The following is a 20,000-nucleotide window of genomic DNA, read 5'->3' as shown; positions in this document are numbered from 1 at the left end:
GTGTTTCAGAAAGCAGATGCTCTGTGTGAGCCGCAGCACAAGCAGCTCGGCCGTCTGCGCGACGACATCAACCACAAACAGAAGATCATCGACGAGCTCAAAGAGTCAGAAACCCTCACAAACACTCTCTGATTCACTGTGTGTGTGTGTGCGAGTGTGTGAGTGTGTGTGTGAGTGAGTGTGTGAGTGTGTGTTTGTGTTTTTATATTCCGGTGGGGACTTAAACCTGAATACACACAGACTCATGGGGACTTGTGTCATGGTGGGGACCTAAATTGAGGTCCCCACGGGTAAACAAGCTTATAAATCACACAGAATGAAGTTTTTTGAAAATCTAAAAATGCAAAAAGTCTCCTGTGAGGGCTAAGACTAGGTGTAGGGTTGGTGTAGGGCAATAGAATATACGGTCTGTACAGTAGAAAAACCATTACGCCTATGGAAGTCCCCACAAGGATAGCGAAACAAGTGTGTGTGTGTGTGTGTGTGTGTAACCGCTGTGTGTGTGTGTGTAACCGCTGTGTGTGTGTGTAACCGCTGTGTGTGTGTGTGTGCAGTGATAACCAGAGGCTGGGTCTGCAGCTGGGGCAGATGAGCGTGGAGTTCAGTGTCCTGAAGAAGCGCGAGCAGGAGAAAAGCCGACAGCTGGAGGATCTCAGGTGAGAACAGACTCTCATCTCAAACACACTCTACCGGTCAAACGTTTCTGAACAGTAAGGTTTGAATGTTTTTCTCACCAAGCCTGCATTTATTTGATCCAAAAACAGCAGAAACAGGGTTACAGAAATGCATACTTCTATTTAGCAAGGATTAGTGCTGTCAAATGATTAATCACGATTAATTGCATCCATAATAAAAATTTACATAATATGTGTGTGTGTACTGTATATATAAATACATACACACGCATGCATATATTTCAGAAAAATATGTTATGTTTATATATTAAATATATTTATATATAATATAAATTATATGAATGTAGATATATACATGTAAATACATATATACAAAATATATGCTGTATGTGTGTGTATTTATGTATACACATGATAAATATATTTTAAATAGTAAAACTTTTACTGTTTTTGCTGTATTTTGGATCGAATAAATGCAGGCTTGGTGAATAGAATAGACTTCTTTAAGAAACATGAAAAATCTTACGGTTCAGAAACGTTTGACTGGTAGAGCACCTGATCCTGTTTCTGCAGATTTCTGCACGAGCGTCAGGAGCAGACCAGGCAGGACATGAAGGGTCTGGAGGAGACCGTCGTGAGTATCTACAGCGCCTCAGACTGAATATGATGTATAATAATGAGATTTCTGACACACCTGCACGTTTGTCTGTGAAAGGCTCGTGAACTCCAGACTCTCCATAACCTGAGGAAGCTGTTCGTTCAAGACCTGACGGCTCGAGTCAAACGGGTGCGTTCATCTGAACCGCAAACACTCATGAGATGAGCAATCCACTGGGATTAAAGAGCCTGATGGACTGGGAAATAATACAGGAACTGACCTGCTGTAAAATGACATCAAAAACTAAATTATGACTGATTTTGGTGCACAAAAAACAGTAACACAATCTGCATTAAATGACATCAATAAGTAACAATACAACAACATATTTATTTATAAAGCACATTTAAAGCACAAAAAATTATCCTAAGTGCTGCACAACATGGAAGAAAAACTACACATCATTTTTTGTTAAATATTATTGCATTATTAATTATAGTTATAATTATAATCCACTGCATATATTCAACAATATGAAATATATTGCAATATATTATAAATATAATTATCAATAATATTATGGATGTGATTAGTCATATTAATAATCATATTAATTAACAATCAACATGAGGGAGAAACTGGGTCACATATGATAAGTAGTACATTAAATATATTTAATAGCATATTTATAATATTATTCACAGATATTATACTATATTATAAATCGAATTGTAATATTGTTGAAATTATATAAATGAATTGCATTTACTATGGAAATATTTGAAAATACAGTAAATATATTTAATAACAGATGTATAATATACATATATTATGACTATAATTATAATATTATAAAATGTTGTAATTTAATAAATATTTTAGTAAATTTATTATATATATATATAAATATTTAAATATATTATAAAAAAGTATACATTCAATTAATTTAATAACAGACTTATAATACTATAAATAGGCAATTATAAATACAATATTATCATATTAAATTTGTATTTTTTATTTATATTTGTATTTTAACTACATAATAGAAACATAATAAAATACAATTTTCTAAAAATATATATATGAAAAAATAAAATATGATTTATTTATTTATTTATCAGTTTAACATGTCAATAAAAATGCAATAAATAAATTTATAGACAAATTAATAGAAATACATTGAATAACACTGATTTATGATGGTATTTTATTAGTAAATGTTGAAATCAACATGAACTAAGATCAGTAAATGCTTTAGAAGTATTGTTCATTGTTTGTTCATGTTCATTCGATTCAGGATTATTTGTATAGCGCTTTTCAAAAAACTAATCGTTGCAAAGCAGCTTCACAGAAAATTAAAGTTTCTACATTATATTCAGGAGTAGCAAAGTAAAAAATGGCAGAATATGGCAGAAATGTACAGTAAAAAAATCATGTAGTTAGTTAATGACATGTATTCAGATAGACGGTGAACAGCAGCAAGGATTAGATGTTGCAATCAAATTTATAGCAAAATTTGGTAGTTTTGTATTTTGGTTCAGGGTTGGCATCATCTGAGGGGTTGGCAACTGCATGTTAACTAATGTTAAATGGAACCTTACTGTAAAGTGTTAAAGAGAATAAAAATAATGATATGAGCGATTAAACTGTGTTTCAGAGCTCTGAGCTGGAGCTGGACGACAGCGGAGGCTGTTCCACACAGAAACAGAAGATCTCCTTTCTTGAGAACAACCTGGATCAGCTTACAAAAGTTCACAAACAGGTCAGAAATCCTGTAGAAACTGTGGAAATCTCCATTACAATATGCTCACAAAAATCACTAATAATGCAATGATAATTGCATTACAATACCCTCATTTACATGTAAGAGAGACATACAACCAAAAATTATTCAGACACCAGATCATCTATCATTTATCATTTATAGTTTATTTATGTAAGTGAGGATAGAGAAATAAAGTAAACTGTGACATATTATACACAAAAATTCTTCATACAGTGGACTACCAGTAAAATTTGGGACCAAAAATGATTTTTGACCTAACTATGTTTTGCTGAAGTGTTTTTCTTTAATTGCTAAAGTGATGTTTTTCCACCCCAGACTGAACTAAATGAAGCATTGCTTGGTAACTGGTTGAGCTAAACTGGTTTTATCTAAGTGTGTTCTTAAATTTAACATCTGACAGCAACATACCTGTCTATCACATTATCAAGATGAATTTGTTCTGACACAGTTTAACTCTGAGTTCTTCTCATATTTTATTACCATTTTCTAAACTACACTCTTAAAAATAAAGGTTCTTTATTGCATCAGTGGTTCTGTGATGAAACCAGAACTGGTACTTCTATGGCATCGCTGTAAAAACCCCTTTTGGAACCTTTATCTTTAAGAGTGTATAGCGAATAAATTGTGATAATGTGAGAAATGTTAAAGGTGTCTGAATACATTTTGGTTTGACTGTATATGACATATTGATGGTGCTTATATCACCTGATTGAGCTGGACGGCAGGATTTAGTGTTGATTTTGCGCTGTCTCTCAGCTGGTTCGTGATAACGCAGATCTGCGCTGCGAGCTTCCGAAGCTGGAGAAGCGTCTTCGTTCTACGGCGGATCGGGTTCGAGCGCTGGAGGACGCGCTGAGAGAAGCCAAAGAAGGATCCATGAATGACCGCCGGCGCTATCAGCAGGAGGTCGAGCGAATCAAAGACGTCATGAGGGCCAGAAACGGCTTCCGACGGCCTCACGCTGCGCTCATCGGTCAGTCCAGCTCCCTACTGAACCATTAAACAAATCCATCTCAAGAATCATCTCTATTATTACTGCAGGAGATGAATTTGTAAAGGATTTTATTAACTATATTATCCAAAAAATAGCCATTATCACATTATAATATGTGACTCTGGAGCACAAAAGCAGTCATAAGTAGCACCGGTATATCTGTAGCAATAGCCAACAATACATTGTATGGATCAAAATTATACATTTCTCTTTTATGACAAAAATCATTAGGATATTAAGATCATGTTCCATGAAGATATTTAGTAAATTTATTAACATAAATATATCAAAACTTCATTTTTGATTAGTAATATGCATTGCTAAGAACTTCATTTGAACAACTTTAAAGGAGATTTTCTCAATATTTAGATTTTTTTGCAGAATTCCAGATTTTCAAATATTGTCCGATCATAACAAACCATACATCAATGGAAATATTATTTATTCAGCTTTCAGATGATGTATAAATCTCAATAATAATAAAAAAAGACCCTTATGACTGGTTTTGTGCTCCAGGGTCAGATGTATAAACAATTTGTGTTATATTTCAGCATGTCATGAAATATAAAATTACTATGATATATTGATGATTCCTCATACCATGAAATAAAATACAAAACTAGAAATATTAAGATAGAAAATGTATATTAAAAATCCTTTATTAAATTACAAAACAAATCTAAATATTAATATGATTATTAAATATGATTCTATTGTTAATTATAATACATTATATATATTTATTAACACATACATATATATTATAAATAAATTATAATTGTATAAATAATTTATAAAATTATTAACATTATTTATAAGATGATAAATAATGTATTAAAAACATTACAGATTAAAAATATTTTTACATTAATAATAAATGCATTAAATATATTTCATAACATCTTTATAATATTTTAAACAAATGTAATATTTAGTGCTGTCAAACGATTAATTAACGTTTTTGTTTACATAATATATATGTGTGTGTACTGTGTCTATTTATTATGTATATATAAATACACACTCATACAGTATATATTTTGAATATATTTATATTCATATAATTTATAGTATATATAAATATATTAAATACAAAAACAGAATTATTTTCTGAAATATAGAGATGTATTTATATATACATAATAAATATACACAGCACACACACACATATATATATATATATACTATGTAAACAAAAACTTTTATTTTGGATGTGATTAATTGCGATTAATCGTTTGACAGCACTAATAATATTATAAATCTAATCATATTATTGTGTAAATAATGAATTAAATAACTAAATTGATTATTAAATATGCTAAATAATACAATAAATATATTTAATAACATATAATATTATAAATAAATGTTATCTTAAATGTAATAATAATATTATTAATATACTAATTCTATTTTCCCCTCAGCCAAACCGATTCGCCCAGGACATTACCCCGCCTCCTTATCTGCCAATCACGCGTTCCTTCGCAGCAGGGATCAGCCAATCACGTTCAGCAATGCTATGTTCAACAGCGCCACTGAAAAACCCCAAATCAGCTTCACCAACAAGTGAGCATCAATGTTTCTGAATTGTGTGTTTTTACCACAGCTGATGTAGAAAATGTGCTTCTGTTTGTCGTGTTAACAGCACGCTGTCAGAGGACGAGAGACATGAGAACAAACTCAACATCACCGACGGTAAACCCACTTCTCTGATGACAGCACTTGACTTTTATCACCTGAATAAAATGTTATTGCTCAGCGGTCGCTCTTTCCAGTTTATGGGTCCAAGCTGTAAAAAATGTCTGCATGGGACCTGATTGGGACACCCATAGATGCTGTAACGTGATCAGGGTGTAATAGGTTACAGATTACAAGTTACCCTATTTAATATGTAATAAGTAGTGTAACTATTTCAATGACTTTATGAAAGTAATGTAACTGATTACATTTGGTTACTTCTCTAAATTTCTAATGAATGTTTTCAAATGCTGTTAAAGAACTCAACACTGACTTGAATTAAGCCACCATACGATCAGACTTTAGCACCTTTGTGATCATTCTGAGGTTAAATACTGATTTAAAATCAGAACAAGATATAGTTTAATAGCTGTGATACTGTTTTTGAGCTCAAATCTTTGCATATAGCTATGACAGGAACCACTGACATCTAACAACGCCTATAACAGTTAATCTTAAGACATAAATCACATACATAAACCCAAATAGGAAATAAAACGGCTATTGAATAAGCATGTGTCCTAAACTCCTGAAACATTGGTGTCTCATATTTTAAAGCAGTCAATGCAATTTGGGAAGGAAATCAATCATATCTGTATGTGTGTGAAAATATACAGATGTAACCCCCTTTGTAACATTTTCATAAGTCACTGTTATTTAATTACACATTTTTCTGCAACAGATTACAGTGACATTTATTTTGTAATTAAATGACGTAATTCTGTTACATGTAACTAGTTGCTTTCCAGCACTGATTTAGAATTTCACAGTGCAGTAAATAAACATGTTTTATACTTGCTACACTTTTAATTCATATTCATTCTTGTTTGAGCAGGAAATGCCACAGATGTGAACGAGAACAGGTGAGTGTGTGAGACTGTACTGTACATACTGTAATAAGCTGATAATCTAATGATGTTTGGTGCTGTAGTGTGTGTGACGGTGAGCCAGCAGACCATCTCCAGCACAAACACAAGCTTCAAGAGCAGCGCGCCGCCAGCTAAACACACAGGTGAACAACAATCACAATATTACACACAGACCACAGCATTTACATTCTAACAAACATTGTTACATTAGCGTTTCAAATGCAAACATATGCACTGCATAGTCATTTTCTGTCTATGTATTTTTGTCCTGTATCCAGTAGAAATATTGTAATTGTGAGGAAAAAAATCTGAATTGTGAGATAAAAGAGTCACAAATACCTTTCTTTTTTTAATTCTGTGGTGGAAACAAGATTCCATACTTAAAATATTAAGTCTTGATTTCTAACAAGAAATAAATAATATAATAAGTTTATGCTTAAAATAAGAACATATATACCAATGCAGTCAGACAAACAATCTTGTTTTTCCTTTGAATTAAGTTTCTTTTTCTGACCCCACTGAAAGATATTTATTGCTTTGAGCATAAACTCATTCTGTTTTCAGAAAACAAGACTTAAGACTTTGCTTCTCACGTAATTGTATCTTGACTTAAGAATTAGTAGGTATTTCTACTGAAAAACAAGACAAGAAACTTGAGAATATTCTTCTTTTCTTCTCTTTCTGTGCAGGCGATCTGTTCTTCTGAATCCTCCTCTGTATATTTGCATGTTGCCTGCAGATCCAGTGATGAATATGAACCCGTCCGCTCACTTTAATCTGTCGTGTGACCTCAGATCGTTCAGCTGTCAGACTCTGAAGGAGCAGTGAAGATGAAACATGAGCAGAAGAGTTTATATATGCGAGGTCAAGCAGTCGTCAGCAAACGGCTCGTTCTCAGAAAACAACTGCCAAATCATTTTCATTTAGCATTTTAATTGCAATGATTTAATCAGCAACAAATGTGGCTTTTCAACAAATTATTTTCCACAAGCCTTTACCAATTACTACCTATAGTACAATATCACTCTTTTTTTTTAATGCAATAATTATTAGGAATTAGTAAAAACTATACAGACAGTGAATTTAAATAATTAATTTTATTTTATTTTAATAATTTAAATTAATACAATTAACCTTAACATTAATTAAAATTATAAATAAATAATAAAAAATAAATTATAACATTAAATTGTACATTTAATTTAAAATTATAAGTGTTAAAATCAAATTATTAATTTAAAGTAAAATGAATAATTTAATTCAATAATTAAATTTAATTGGAATAAGCCTTTATAATGCATTATTAAATGTGGCCAAATTCAATTATTACATTTAATTAATTTAATTTGGTCCCAAATTGAATTTAATTTGAATAATCCTATACAATGCATTGATAAATGTAGCCATGAATATTACTATTCTAATGAAAAACAAACATTTAAAATCATAAAATATCAGTTTTTTATACGGTATCGGTAGAAATGCCTGAAGACACATACATGATACATGGCAGTGTTTCCTGAGAACGACCCAGAAACAGAGCGTATGATGGTGTTAGTCATTATCGATATTAATTTGATGTTATTATAAAATTCTGTAGCTATTTTTATGTAGCTGTAACTATTTTTATACTCATATTTAAACGACAGAATAGCTTTTGTGGGCCAGTGTGTTTGGTATGCGCTGATTTGTATGCATTATGTTTATTAGTATCGTTGTATAAAGAAAACAAGTATTATTATTTTACCAAATAACAACAAACTCTAGAGAGACTAGAGAGAGACATTTGACAAGTGCAAGTCAGATGATAAAAAACTATTAACAATTCTAATCAGTTCTAAGTAGATCAGATTGTCAAGATACCTCATAAATGCAGTTGAGACATGGCCAACTTTACAATTTCTAAACTCAGAAATGAGAAAAACGTGTGATCAGTCAGTGTGACCTCTGATCACATGACCTATAAGGTCTTTCTGCTTTGAGTCTGACCTTTGACCTCTCTACATATCCTGATCTGCCAGTCTGGATGAGACGGAGTCAGACTATGAGAAAAATATAGATTTCTCAGTAACAATTTAAAGGCTCTGAAAGTGATTTTAGCCAATCTGCACCATAAATAAGTAAATAAATAAATTTTAGCCTATATAAAAAAATTATTATATTTTTAAAAATTATATGAAATTTCTATATAGGCTTTAATTAAAGTGTTGCATTTTTGTTTTACTTTTTTTACATCTTAAATGAGTGTATAAAGACTTTATGCAGAGCTTTAATGGATTCTCATGTGGCCGTTTTCTGCGTCTTTGACCATCGGCCTTCAGCTTCTGCTGGGAAATACAGTTACATAAGATCTCATGCTGTTTCTCGCCTGGTTTTAAAAGAGATTCTGCGCATCTCAAGCCACATCTAAATGTGAATAACTCTGGTGAGGATCTGTATGTCAGTGCACATGATGAAGGACTCTATGTGTTAGAATCAGTTTCTTGTGGTTGGTTTTTGTAGTGCATGATGGACAAACAGGCCTGTCGCAGAACTTGCCATTAAAAATCTTTCAATAAAGAGAATCCAGTCTGTGAACACCTGTGTTTTTTGAATATAGTTGATCTTAAATTTGCTATTAAAAAGTGTAGCGTTTGGACCAATCAGACACACATTTATTCATTATATTTAATGAATAATCCAGCAAACCCTCTCATTCAACAAACAATCTGTGAGGGTCTATGGACCCTTCCCCCTGAAAGAGCACCCTATAGGGCTCAGTTACCAGGGCAACCATCTGATAAGACTGTTTTATTGCTCAAAAGTATGTGAGATGTGACGTGCCGAAAGAACGGACCCTTCTGAAACCCACACAATGCCCATACAAACAAAACTTTCCTCCTTGTCACTCACAGACAAACCTTTCTACAGATAAACATGCATCCCAGGCATGCATATAGCACATTTACAACAGCCACTGACCAAAGTGCTTTACAGAATATTCCACATACACAGAAAACAGACCAGACAAAAATTTAATACAACCCATTTATAAATGAAAAATGGCCATATCACAGTAGTCAATACACTAAGTAAAACAAATACATTTTTAACAGGGACTTAAAAACAGACAGCGAAGGGGCCAGTCTAATCTCTAGAGGCAGGGCATTCCAAAGTCGAGGCCCTGCTACTGCAAATGCACGCTCACCTCTGTGCTTAAGCCTAACGTGAGGGACTGCCAACAAAGCCTGGTCACAGGAGGCTTCTGGACGGAGTGTAGAGATGAAGAAGTTCAGAGAGGTAGACAGGGGCTAGGTGGTGTAGGGATTTATATACAAAGAGTAGAATTTTAAAGCCTATTCTCTGACAAACCGGCAACCAGTGTAAGGATTTAAGATCTGGAGTGATGTGTTCATGTTTACGACACTTTAAAAGAAGTCTGGCCGCAGCATTTTGAACAACCTGAAGACGTGCAATTTGACACTTAGATATACCGCAGTATAAAGAATTGCAGTAATCTAGACGAGACGTAACAAACAGCCATTTCTAGAGTTTTAAGAGTGAGAAAATATTTAATTTTGTACAGTAAGCGAAGTTGATAGAAACTGGATCCGATACATGTTTATCAAATTTTAAATGCTGGTCAACAAGAACTCCTAGGTTCCGGACCCGTGAGGATCTAAAAACCGATAAACTTTCTAACTCAGGGCTTATACACTGAGAGTTGATCTCATTGGGACCGAAAACAATTACCTCGGTCTTGTCTTCATTTAGGAAGAGGAGATTTTGGGCTAGCCATGATTTAACCTCCTCTAGACATTGCAGAAGAGATGTAATCGCAGTGGAATTGTTTCTTTTGATAGGTAAATAGATCTGAGTATCATCTGCGTAGAAATTAAAAGACACGCCGTGTTTATGCAGAATAGAGCCCAGAGGTAGCATGTAGAGAGAAAATAGAGAGGGAGCTAAAATAGAGCCTTGTGGGAGGCCACAGATCAGAGGTGCAGGGGAAGAGGTAAAATTACCCAGCTTCACTAAAAACTTTCAGGAGGTTAGCTTTTAGACCTACCCAAGACTCCAATCTAGATAATAGTGAGGAGTGGTCTACTGTATCAAAAGCAGCTGATAAATCTAGAAGAATAAGAACCACAGAGTCTCTGGAATCAGTGGAGAGGTAAATATCATTTAACACTCTCAACAGGGCAGACTTAAAACTTGATTCAGCACAATTTTCTCCAAAACATTTGAAATGAAAGGTAAGACAGAAATTGGCCGAAAAGTTTTTAGGACAGAGGAATCCAGTGAAGGCTTCTTGAGCAGAGGAGTGACCGTAGCCACTTTAAGACTGGCAGGACAGAGCCAGTTTGGAGACACTTATTGATAAGAGACACCAAACCTGGCCCAATTGAATTGATAATTAATTTTAAAAATCTCGGGTGAATGATATCGCTAGAACAGAATGAGGGTTTAAGCTTACCAATCACCTCCTTCAATTCCTGGAGATTGCATCTTCGGCCATCGAATGGAGCCATCCAGACCTTCCTCAGAAGCTTCACGGGACTCTCGTTCTCGTTGCAAGTATATAAATGCAAGTATCGTTCCTTTCACCACACAGAGGTTTGTTGTAAGCTATCGTATACTGTGCTTTGAATTAGAGACTGATGGTTCTTTCAGATGGTCAACTCAGCCTCATTTCCCCCGTTTCTGTCCGGTTTCATTCATCCAGTCTCACTTACCCTTCCCATGTATCATGGATGTGTGATGCGTGTGTATATGTGTATGTGTTTGTTTAGTTTAGTTATGTGTTTGTGATTTAGTTAATAAAACTTTGTGCACAATACATATGAGTATTTGTTTCTGATTCCCTGCTTGCAACGATTTCAATCTTGCTACATGCTCTGAGCAGTACTGTACCTTAAAAAAGGGTATTTCTCTTACCCTGGAAATTAAGATTTCTTTGAATTCATAAATAATCAATACTGAGCGTTCACTAGACGACCTGGTCAATTGATTGTACTGTAAATTCTGCTTTATCAAGCTAATTCTATTAACTTACCCAAATATTATAATTAATTATAAAGAGTTGTGATTAATTAATAATATTCCCCCTTAAGCTAATTTGCAACAAAAAATTCAATAAAGAGAATTCAGTCCATGAACTTAAGTGTTTTTTTAAATTGTACATATATAGATGAATACAAGTAAAGTAAGATCCATATGTATTTGGACACAGGCACAATTTTGTATTATTTTAGCTGCTGACCAACAGTATATAATAAATATGGGATTAAAGTGCAGACTCTGAGCTTTAATTTGAAAATTGGAGGAAAGGTTAAGGACTTACAGCTCTTTAATATTTCACATCCTTCTCTCCACTCTCTGAGGCAGAAGTCTCTAAACTCATCCTACTACCTGTCCGCTTGATCCTATTCCATCTCATCTCCTTCAAGCCATTTCTCCTGCAGTTGTACCTGCACTCACTCACATTGTTAACACATCCCTTCACACTGGAATTTTTCCCTCAACATTTAAACAGGCTTATATAGCTCCGCTTCTTAAAAAACCCACTCTTAACCCAACTCTTTTAGGGAACTATAGACCGTTTTCCCTTCTTCCTTTAATTGCAAAAACACTTGAACGAGTTGTGTTCAACCAAGTCTCTGTCTTTCTCACACAGAACAACCTCCTGGAAAGTAACCAATCTGGGTTCAGAAGTGGACATTCGACCGAAACTGCCTTGCTTTCTGTTGTTGAAGCCCTAAGACTTGCAAGAGCGGCTTCCGGATCTTTATTACTTATCTTGCTGGATCTGTCTGCTGCTTTTGATACAGTCAACCATCAGATCCTCTTGTCAACTCTATTGAGAAAGGGCATCTCAGGAACCGCACTCCAGTGGTTTGAGTCTTACCTCTCAGATAGGTCCTTCAAAGTATCTTGGAGAGGTGAGGTATCCAAGTAGCAACATCTAGCTATCTAGCTACTCTTTTCTGTCTACATGGCATCACTAGGTTCTGTCATTCAGAAACATGGCTTTTCATATCACTGCTATGCTGATGACACTCAACTCTATCTCTCATTCCATCCTGATGATCCAACGATAGCTGCTCGCATCTCAGCGTGTCTAACAGACATTTCTTGCTGGATGATGGACCATCACCTTCAACTCAACCTACCTAAGACAGAACTGCTTGTAGTTTCAGCTAACCCATCGCTTCATCACAATCTCACCTTCCAGTTAGGCTCATCTACCATAACTCCTTCAAAAACAGCCAGAAACCTTGGAGTTGTGATTGATGATAAACTGAATTTCCCAGACCACATTGCTAAAACTGCCCGGTCCTGCAGATTTGCATTATACAATATTAAGAAGATCAGGCCCTTTCTCTCAGAACATGCAACACAACTCCTTGTTGAGGCTCTTGTTCTGTCCAGACTTGACTATTGCAATGCTCTCTTGGCAGGCCTTCCAGCCAATTCTATTAAACCTCTACAATTAATCCAAAATGCCGCTGCAAGATTAATCTTTAATGAGCCGAAAAGAACACACGTCACACCTCTATTCATCAGTTTGCACTGGCTACCAATAGCTGCTCGCATTAAATTCAAGGCATTAATGTTTGGCATCACTGGCTCGGCACCCTTTACCTAAATTCATTACTTCAGACGTATGTGCCCTCTAGAGGCTTGCGTTCTTCAAGTGAACGACGAATTATTGTGCCATCCCAAAGACACACAAAAACACTTTCACAGACTTTTTCATTAACTGTTCCCATCTGGTGGAATAACCTGCCCAACTCAATCTGAGCAGCCGAATCCTTACCCATCTTCAAGAAACGGCTAAAAACTCATCTGTTCCATCTTTACTTGACCCTCTAACTCTAGCACTCTCTATTCTAATTTTATTTTATCTATGTTTTTTTATTTTAAATAAATAATAATAATGATAATTATCTGTACTGTGTTAGGCTAACCAAGACTTGTAATAGCACTTGCACGTTGTTGCTCTTTTGTTGGTTTTGATTGCTTCTATTGTCCTCATTTGTAAGTCGCTTTGGATAAAAGCATCTGCTAAATGACTAAATAAATAAATAAACAAAAATAAATAATATGTACCTCCTCCCTTTTTCAAGGGACCATAAGTAATTGGTCAGTTGACTCAAAAGGTATTTCATGGACAGATGTGGGCTATTCCTTCATTATTTCTACATCAGTTAAGCAGGTAAAAGGTCTGGAGTTGATTCTAAGTGTGTCATTTGTATTTGGAAGCTGTTGCTGTGAACCACATCATGTGGTCAAAGGATCTCTCCATACAAGCATTGTTAAGCTTCAAAAACAAAACAGATCCATCAGAGAGAGAGAGCAGGAACATTAGGAGCAGACAAATCAACAGTTTGGTTCATTCTGAGAAAACAAGAAGGCGCTGGTGAGATCAGAAACATAAGAAGACCTGGACGTCCACGGAGGACAACGGTGATGATGATCAGAGAATCCTCTCCATGGTGAAGAAAAACCCTTTCACAACACCCAAACAAGCCCAGGTTAGACTAAAAAACATCTAAAAAAAAAAGCCAGAGCACTTCTGGAAAAGCATTCTTTGGACGGCTGAAGATCAACCTGTACCAGAATGACTGGAAGAAAAAAGTCTGGAGAAAGCTTGGAGCAGCTCGTCATCAAAGCACACAACATCATCTGTGAAACACGGAGCAGTGTGATCATGAGCTGCATGGCTTCAGTGTCTCTGAGCATTTTTAAGCATTTCTAAGCATTTTATGATATATTTTTGTTCAACCCCTTGAATTAAAGCTTAAAGTCTGCACTTCAATCACATCTTGATTGTTTCAATTATAATTCTATTCTGGTGGCATACAGAGCCAAAATTATGAAAATTGTGACAGTGACCAAAAATATACCATTGCCATTAAAAAAAACAAAAAAAACAAGAGAATCCAGTCCATGAACACCATATAGTGATAGAATATATCTAAATGAATAGAAGTAGACCTAATATTGAAATAATAAACATAAGTCAACGGTTCTTAAAAATGTGAACATCATTTATTAGATCATGTGTCCATATCTGAACCTGTCATTCAAATATTAGTAATAAAAAAATAAAAATAGTAATGATATAATCTGTTACATCTCTGTAACTGAGCAATAAAGGTACGGGTCAAAGTCTAAACAAATCAACAAGTGCGGCTGGCCTACGAGCGCATGAATGATTAGAATGAGTTATTAGAGAAGCGCTGAATTCATGCACACATATATAACGACTGATGTTGTATGATTATGAGTGAAGTTGAGGGTCAGCAGGGCAGATTGAGTATCTAAACAGATCGATAGCAGAACGCTGGAACACTGATGACATTACAGAGCAAAGCTCACACAGAAACACACCTCCGGTCAGACTCGGCGCTCACGGTGAGTACATCAACAGCTCAGCAGCATTCTGAACCTTCTGATAATTCACATTCATATTCACTGATTAATATGATATTCATACAGATTTGAGGTAATGCATTTCTTTCATGTTGATTTTTGGGTGAAATAAGAGCCAGACCATACACTGTACACCGTCTAACAGTGTTACTGTACAAATCATAGTTAACTATTTCTATACAAATATTATTGCACTACTCATATTGTGCATATACATTGTTTACTACTGCACACAACCATCTGTATTTATTCTAACACTGCTGCTGTTCATACTGTACATATAACCTTATTTATATTCTGCACATACTCTGTTAAATATTGTATATAGCAACTCCCCTGTACATACTGTAAGTTATAGCTTCATATACTCTGCACTTATCTGTATTTAAAACACTATATTCTTGCACTTCTGGTTAGATATTAACTGCATTTCATTAGCTCTATACTTGTACTCTGCATAATGACAATACAGTTAAATCTAATCTAATAATAGAAAAAAGATTCATTCATAAATGCCTTCTTAGAAATACTTTAATTTAGCAGATTTTTATGATTTCTTGACTAAAATTGAAAAGACATTGCATTCAATTCATCAAGATTTCCAGAGTTTCTTCAGATGTGAACTCTGTCTCCGTCTCTATCTGTCAGTGTGACAAACCCAACATTATCAGCATCATTTATCAGCCATAACTGCTAATATTCATTATATTTCAGTCTGGGTATTCATGGCACTGCTTTATCTCTGAAGTGAAGTCATACACGGTAAACACGGTAAACACACGCGGTACAGTGGCAGAGGTTACTGTGGGTCATGAATCAGTCAAACATCAGCACTGTTTACATTCAGTTGGGTAACTTAGTTTAGTTTAACACAGGTTACTTCAGGTCAGCTCACTTCAGCAGGGGTCAAAAGGTCACATGATGTTTTAGAGTCTATATGCTGTCTGTGTGACTATTTCAACACTAACAAATATGTGTGACCCTGGATTACAAAACCAGTCATAAGGGTCAATAGATTTATGCATCATCTGAATAAATAATATTTCCATTGATGTATGGTTTGTTATGATAGGACAATATTTGAAAATCTGGAATCTGAGGGTGCAAAAAAATCTAAATATTGAGAAAATCTCCTTTAAAGTTGTTCAAATGAAGTTCTTAGCAATGCATGTTACTAATCAAAAATTAAGTTTTGATATATTTACGGTAGGAAATTTACTAAATATCTTCATGGAACATGATCTTAATATCCTAATGATTTTTGTCATAAAAGAGAAATGTATAATTTTGATCCATACAATGTATTGTTGTCTATTGCTACAGATATACCTGTGCTACTGATGACTGCTTCTGTGCTCCAGGGTCACATATGTGTTCATTTTTATAAAAACACAATTTATTGCATTTAATGGACCCTTTTCACATTTCCAGGGTTCTCAGAAGTAAAAGTAGTCATAGTTGGGAAAACTTTTATGGTGTCAGAAACTCCAACAAATACATTTTTCATTTTTTGTGTTCTCATTTGCTCCAAAAGCAGAAGAAAAAATCCAGTTTCAGTGACTTTGCAAAAGAAGAAAAAACATTAAGAAATTGATTATGCTGGTCTGAAGAGAAACACACAAAGTTAGTTAAATATATAAAATTAAATAAATATTTAATAAATATGCTATATATAATTATAAAATAAAATTAATAAAATAAATATATTTTATTAATATTTTAACATTTATTTTTAATTAATTTGTATTAATCCCTTTCATACATATACATACATTTTATATACATATCTTTATAGATACATAATTAATATAAATTATGCATTAATATAAATTAATTATTATAATTAATATAAAATAATTCACAGATGTAGTTTTTTAGACCAGCATCAGTGTTCTGGTGCTTTAAAGACTCCAGAAACCAAAATCCTGATCTGAAGAAACATCAGGAGCCGCAGAAGCATCAGCATCTCTCAGCATCATCTACACGCGTCTCTGACTGTAACTCTTCTGTCTGTCTTAGACAGACTCTGGACTCAGAGAAATCATGTCAACTTACGACACGAGTAAGCCGGCGGTGCGTCGCACCAGAGGACGGACAGAAGGCCAGCGTCCCACAGAGAACGGCTCCATCAGACAGCGTGAGTCTGACTGTATCCTGCTCCGCCAGCGTATATTATTACTGTATTTAGTGTCTCTGTCTGTCTGCAGATGATAATCACACAAATATGAGCGATATAACACTGAGAAAGGAAGACATAGAGGTAAGACATTTTCAAAAATCATGATTTATTATTTTAATTGCAATATTTTCATGCCATGTTTGCATTTGTTGTACTGCCATTAAGTTTTAAATGGGGAAGAAAATGCTTTATTAGATAATAAATTATTCAAATAATTTAACAATTGAATGCATTACTTTAATAATTTCTTATTTAAATCAGCTTAAATTAATTTAGGAGAATTATGTAATTTTTTATTTATTTAAACTTGCTTAATTTAATACAATTACTTTAATACATTTTTTATTCAGATCAGCTTTAATTGAGTAAAATTTATGCATTTTTTTATTTAAATCAGCTTATAATAAGTTACTACATTACAGTTTATCATAGTGATTATTTTTCATTCTAATCAGCTTTAATAATTGAATCAAATTAGTTTAACACATTTTCACTTAAATCAATGTGTCATTTATTAACATTAATGTTTTAACTAACATGAACAAACAATGAACAATGCATTTATTACACTATTTATTAATCCTCGTTAACATTAGTTAATGAAAATACAGTTGTTTGTTATTTAATATACATTTAATCATAATATACAAAAGGGTCTTGAAATGTTTTTGAACTAAATATATTTTCTTTCTATTTTAGACTGGCTTAAACTTTTTTAGATACAATTATTTGAATACTTTAATTGATAAACTTACTTTTATTAGTACTTTGATCTAAAAACAAGCATAAATAATAATAGATGTGTTTGTGATCAGAGGATGAAAGCGGAGCTGATCCAAAACGTTCAGTCTCGTCTGAATGAGCTGCTGGAGCGAGCGCTGTCGGACTCCATGCAGTCGCTCGACAGAAACACACACACACACACGGATCACACACACACCCACGACAGGTGAGCCCTGCCGCTGTGATGTCACTTCCTGCCTGGCAGCTTCAGGTCTGAAAAGGGTTTAAATGCACTTATGGCATCTTTTGGTTTTCAGGCACAAACTGGATCAGGGGAAGGTGTTTGTGGCCCGATGCTCTCTGCTGGAGTGAGTATTAATACTCCTGCTTACTCACCGGAGAGGAACCACCCTAGCAACCACATAGCAACCAACCAAATGACTTATCTCACTGTCTTACACTCATCTCATCAAAAAAAAACAGAAAAGATGTACAGCCTAGTTTATAATTACAAGGTTATAACAGACAGCTTTATCCAACACTCATTGTTTTTATTGAATTTACAACATTTTTTTAAGGTAAGTGGTTGCAATCAGTTTATTTTAGCTACATTTAAACAAATTTTGTTGACTAACTTTCAACTAAATTTGTTTATTTAAATTTAGCTAAAATATACTGATTGCAACCACTTACCTTAAAAAAAGTTTTGTATTTTTTTCAGTGAGAAAAACGAGGCAATTAATCAGTCAATAATTGCTGCAATTCAAACTTTAAAAATTCACAGCATTATTGACTGATTAGTATTTTAACGATTAATTAATATTATTTTTTTATATATATATTTAAATTACAAACAAAAATCTTGCTATGTGTACTGCGTTAGGCAAAGCGAGACTTGTTATAGCACTTTTTTGTTGGTTTTGATTGCTTCTATTGTCCTCACCTGTAAGTCGCTTTTGATAAAAGCGTCTGCTAAATGACTAAATGAAATAAATGAAAATTAATTTATTGTATCATTATATTAATATTACTGCATTGTTATCTACATCTCTGATCAGAAATCTGATGAATTGGACTATTTAAAGCTTTGTATTTTAATTTTATTTTTAATGATGAATTGATATAATGAATATTAATTTTATTGTATAATTAATTATATTAATATTTTTGTTCATTATAGCTGCAACTCATCAGACATTTGATGAATTGGACTATTTTAAGCTTTTTACAATTCAACATTTTAAAAAATGCCCAAAGGCTTCATATTCAGAGCAATTTATCCTCTTAATTTATTTTTGTATTTTTAATGATAAATTAAAATGATGAATATTATTAATACTATTGTATCATTATAAGCTACAAATCATCATAAATTTGATTAATTAGATTATTTAAATCTTTATTGCAATACAAATTTTAAAAAGGTACCAATGGCTTAAAATTCAGAGCAGATGTTTTTAAATTGTTGTTTTATTTTTATTTATTTACATGATAAATTATTATTATTATTATTATTATTATTATTATTATTATTATTGCATCATTATAGCTACAAATCATCAGAAATTTGATGACTTGAAATTAATAAAAAAAAAAAAAAAAACTAAGAAAAATTGGCTGCAAATCCAGAGCAAATTTTCTTTTTAAATGTTTTTTTGTATGTGTTTATTTTTCATGATTAATTAAAATTCTGAACATTATTAATGTTATTGTATCATTTGATGAATATAGTTATTTAAAGCTTTATTGCAATATAAATTTAAAAAATGTACCAGAAGGCTTTAAATTCAGAGCAGAATTTGTATTTATTTATTTGTTTATTTATTTATTATGCTAAATTCATCAGAAATGTGATGACTATTTAAAGCTTTGGCTTCAACTTCAGAGCAAATATTCTTTTTATTTATTTATTTAATGATTAATTAACATTCTGAATATTATTAATGTTATTATATCATTAAAGATGCAAATCATCATAAATATGATAAATTGTACTATTTAAAGCTGCAAAACATCCTAAAGGTCAACGGTAAAAGGTCACAACTTTATAAATATTAC

The 20,000-nt window shown here is 33.3% G+C and overlaps 2 protein-coding genes across 2 annotated transcripts in view; both read left to right on the top strand.

The window, feature by feature from the left end:
- The window catches only part of kif5ab (kinesin family member 5A, b), a gene marked incomplete at both ends in the record, with an annotated part of 36,344 nt that extends 28,894 nt beyond the window's left edge, over positions 1 to 7,450 (top strand). The window contains 10 exons of the mRNA XM_079432843.1: positions 10 to 104; positions 555 to 656; positions 1,209 to 1,269; positions 1,351 to 1,422; positions 2,894 to 2,998; positions 3,779 to 3,995; positions 5,441 to 5,582; positions 5,662 to 5,711; positions 6,589 to 6,616; positions 7,312 to 7,450. Coding sequence (XP_079288969.1) covers positions 10 to 104; positions 555 to 656; positions 1,209 to 1,269; positions 1,351 to 1,422; positions 2,894 to 2,998; positions 3,779 to 3,995; positions 5,441 to 5,582; positions 5,662 to 5,711; positions 6,589 to 6,616; positions 7,312 to 7,450 — 1,011 coding nt within the window. The remainder of the gene's footprint in view (positions 1 to 9; positions 105 to 554; positions 657 to 1,208; positions 1,270 to 1,350; positions 1,423 to 2,893; positions 2,999 to 3,778; positions 3,996 to 5,440; positions 5,583 to 5,661; positions 5,712 to 6,588; positions 6,617 to 7,311) is intronic.
- A 7,485-nt stretch (positions 7,451 to 14,935) lies between these two features.
- Positions 14,936 to 20,000, top strand: part of soat2 (sterol O-acyltransferase 2) — a 16,306-nt gene continuing 11,241 nt past the window's right edge. The window contains exons 1-5 of the mRNA XM_079431267.1: positions 14,936 to 15,022; positions 17,060 to 17,177; positions 17,248 to 17,300; positions 18,035 to 18,168; positions 18,260 to 18,310. Coding sequence (XP_079287393.1) covers positions 14,963 to 15,022; positions 17,060 to 17,177; positions 17,248 to 17,300; positions 18,035 to 18,168; positions 18,260 to 18,310 — 416 coding nt within the window. The 5' untranslated portion in view covers positions 14,936 to 14,962. The remainder of the gene's footprint in view (positions 15,023 to 17,059; positions 17,178 to 17,247; positions 17,301 to 18,034; positions 18,169 to 18,259; positions 18,311 to 20,000) is intronic.

The sequence above is a fragment of the Barbus barbus genome, assembly GCF_936440315.1.
Source record: "Barbus barbus genome assembly, chromosome: 13".
NCBI classification, from domain to species: domain Eukaryota; kingdom Metazoa; phylum Chordata; class Actinopteri; order Cypriniformes; family Cyprinidae; genus Barbus; species Barbus barbus.
The sequence above is the reverse complement of the archived record's forward strand: the minus strand, read 5'-3'. Positions and strand labels throughout refer to the sequence as shown.